At 43.1% G+C, this 2,268-nt stretch overlaps 1 protein-coding gene across 2 annotated transcripts; it reads left to right on the top strand.

Moving 5' to 3' along the window:
• gnpda1 (glucosamine-6-phosphate deaminase 1) lies at positions 1-2,043 on the top strand. 2 transcript variants are annotated; one of them, XM_005921224.2, is made up of 7 exons: positions 1-114; positions 380-507; positions 631-732; positions 835-1,017; positions 1,139-1,323; positions 1,461-1,635; positions 1,773-2,043. In XM_005921224.2, exons 2-7 carry the CDS (start codon positions 384-386, stop codon positions 1,832-1,834), a joined length of 831 nt encoding a protein of 276 aa, XP_005921286.1. In that variant the 5' UTR covers positions 1-114; positions 380-383; the 3' UTR covers positions 1,835-2,043. The 2 variants fall into 2 exon arrangements, with proteins under 2 accessions (XP_005921286.1, XP_005921287.1); XM_005921225.2 differs by having other exon boundaries at positions 1-185.
• The last annotated feature ends 225 nt before the right edge of the window (positions 2,044-2,268 follow it).

Raw genomic sequence — 2,268 nt, 5'->3', positions numbered from 1 at the left:
CAGCTCTTGGGCTTGAAGTTCAGTTTTCGTTTCTTCCGCGGTGCGCGCTGTTCGCCTCCGGCAGAAAGTCACATGATCCACCCAGAGCCGTGTGCTCGGACTGAAATCTGAAAGGTAAAGCTGGCTGCATTAACTAAAGTACTTTTTTAAATCAGTAAATGTGAGGTTCTGTCGACACTGCGCGGGTGAGTAAAGCTGTGAGCGATTTGCGAGTATGTTCGGAAACCTCGGAGCTCCAACTGCTCTGCTTGTGGCTGATTTTTATTGATGAGTCTAAAGTCTGACAAGGAGTGTTTTGAGACGATCTTCTTAGAATCTGAAGTTGTTTAGACTCTAAACAACTTCGTTGCTTCATTTCTCACTGTTTTGACTTCTGCAGGACCATGAAGCTCATCATCCTGAATGACTACGACCAGGCGAGCGAATGGGCAGCAAAGTACATTAGAAACAAGATTTTACAGTTCAGCCCTGGCCCCAACAAATACTTCACTCTGGGGCTTCCTACAGGTAAGAGCAACGTGCAATCCTGTGATGTAGCATTTAGCACATGTATTTAGATTTGCATGATTTTAATGTGCAGCCTACGTTTCCTCCTCTCACTCCTTTGTTGCTTTTTCTGCCCGTCTTCAGGAAGCACTCCTTTAGGTTGTTATAAGAAGCTGATTGAATACTACAAAAATGGAGATCTCTCATTCCAGTACGTGAAGACTTTCAACATGGATGAATATGTAGGTAGGTCCTGATTGTTCTCTATTGTGCCATTAAGCATACAGAGTGAGGGACGCTTCCAAGCTCTGGTCTTGCATAAGAAACTGCCATAAACTGCTTTTATAGGACTTCCCAGAGATCATCCTGAGAGCTACCACTCCTTCATGTGGAATAACTTCTTCAAGCACATAGATATAAAAGCAGAGAACACGCACATCCTCGATGGCAACACCGCCGACCTGCAGGCAGAGTGTGAATCCTTTGAGAAGAAAATAACAGCTGCTGGGGGGATTCAGCTGTTTGTTGGAGGTCAGAAGACACACAGATAAAAGTGAAAATACTGCAGCTAGTTTGCCACACATTTCTTTTCTTCTGCCCTGTAATAAATGATTGCAAAACAATTAAGCCCCCTCTTCTTTTTCTGTGTCAGGTATTGGACCTGATGGCCACATTGCATTTAATGAGCCTGGTTCAAGTCTGGTATCCAGGACCAGGGTGAAAACGCTGGCGAAGGACACCATCATGGCCAATGCCCGATTCTTTGATGGAGATCTGTCAAAAGTCCCCACCATGGCGCTGACGGTGGGAGTGGGCACTGTCATGGATGCCAAAGAGGTTGGGAGTCTCACTCAGTGTCAGCCACGTGCCTTGGTGTTTGTGTTTTTGCTGCTGTGCCTAAATATCAAGAAGAGTGGTCATCAGTTAACTTCTGAACTTGCTGAGTTATTTCTCGGTTTTCAATCTGTCCTCAGGTTATGATTCTCATCACCGGAGCACACAAGGCGTTTGCTTTGTACAAAGCCATAGAGGAAGGTGTGAATCACATGTGGACAGTGTCTGCCTTTCAGCAGCACCCACAGACCATTTTTGTGTGCGATGAAGACGCCACCCTGGAACTGCGAGTCAAAACTGTGAAGTACTTTAAAGGTGAGACACTGAATCACAGATCATGCAGTTGCTGAGTGGGAGAAAAACATTTTATATTTCCAGCTGATTAAGAAAAAATATTTCCAAAGCAGACATGAGTCGTAGAAAAACTACTGAGTCTTGTTTTTTGTCCGCAGGGATGATGCATGTCCACAACAAGCTGGTAGAGTCACCTCCATCAGAGCCGAAGAAAAACTGAGGGAGACCTCTCTCAAACATCCTGGATTCAAGAGGCATTTGACCAAATGAGCACTCCAATAATTCCATTGATTATGTTTTTCCTTCTTCAAGATCAAGCAAGATTTTCTCACAACTACTTTTCAACTACTAGATAATTTAGTGCTGGTATAGATGATTCTTCATACAACTGCTCATTTGTTCTTTGTAATAAAGCAAATTTAATTTGTACATCTTATGTGTGTTTTTTGGGACATGCTGTGGTTTTCAGTCTGTCCTTCCATTCATGTGACGAACAGGAATGAACTCCTGTTGCCTTCAAGTGCTCCTTGTTATTTTTACTGGTTTTCTTAGGGTGGAAGTGATATGAAAGTTTATTTTCACTACAGGGGAAAATGCCCGCAGACTTATTATAATTATTATATGTAAACTTGATATGTAGTTATTAGCCCAAAT

This window comes from Haplochromis burtoni, unplaced genomic scaffold, assembly GCF_018398535.1.
Source record: "Haplochromis burtoni strain Fernald_Lab_line unplaced genomic scaffold, NCSU_Asbu1 Contig_10, whole genome shotgun sequence".
Lineage (NCBI taxonomy): Eukaryota > Metazoa > Chordata > Actinopteri > Cichliformes > Cichlidae > Haplochromis > Haplochromis burtoni.
This window is presented reverse-complemented; position numbering and strand designations above follow the sequence as displayed.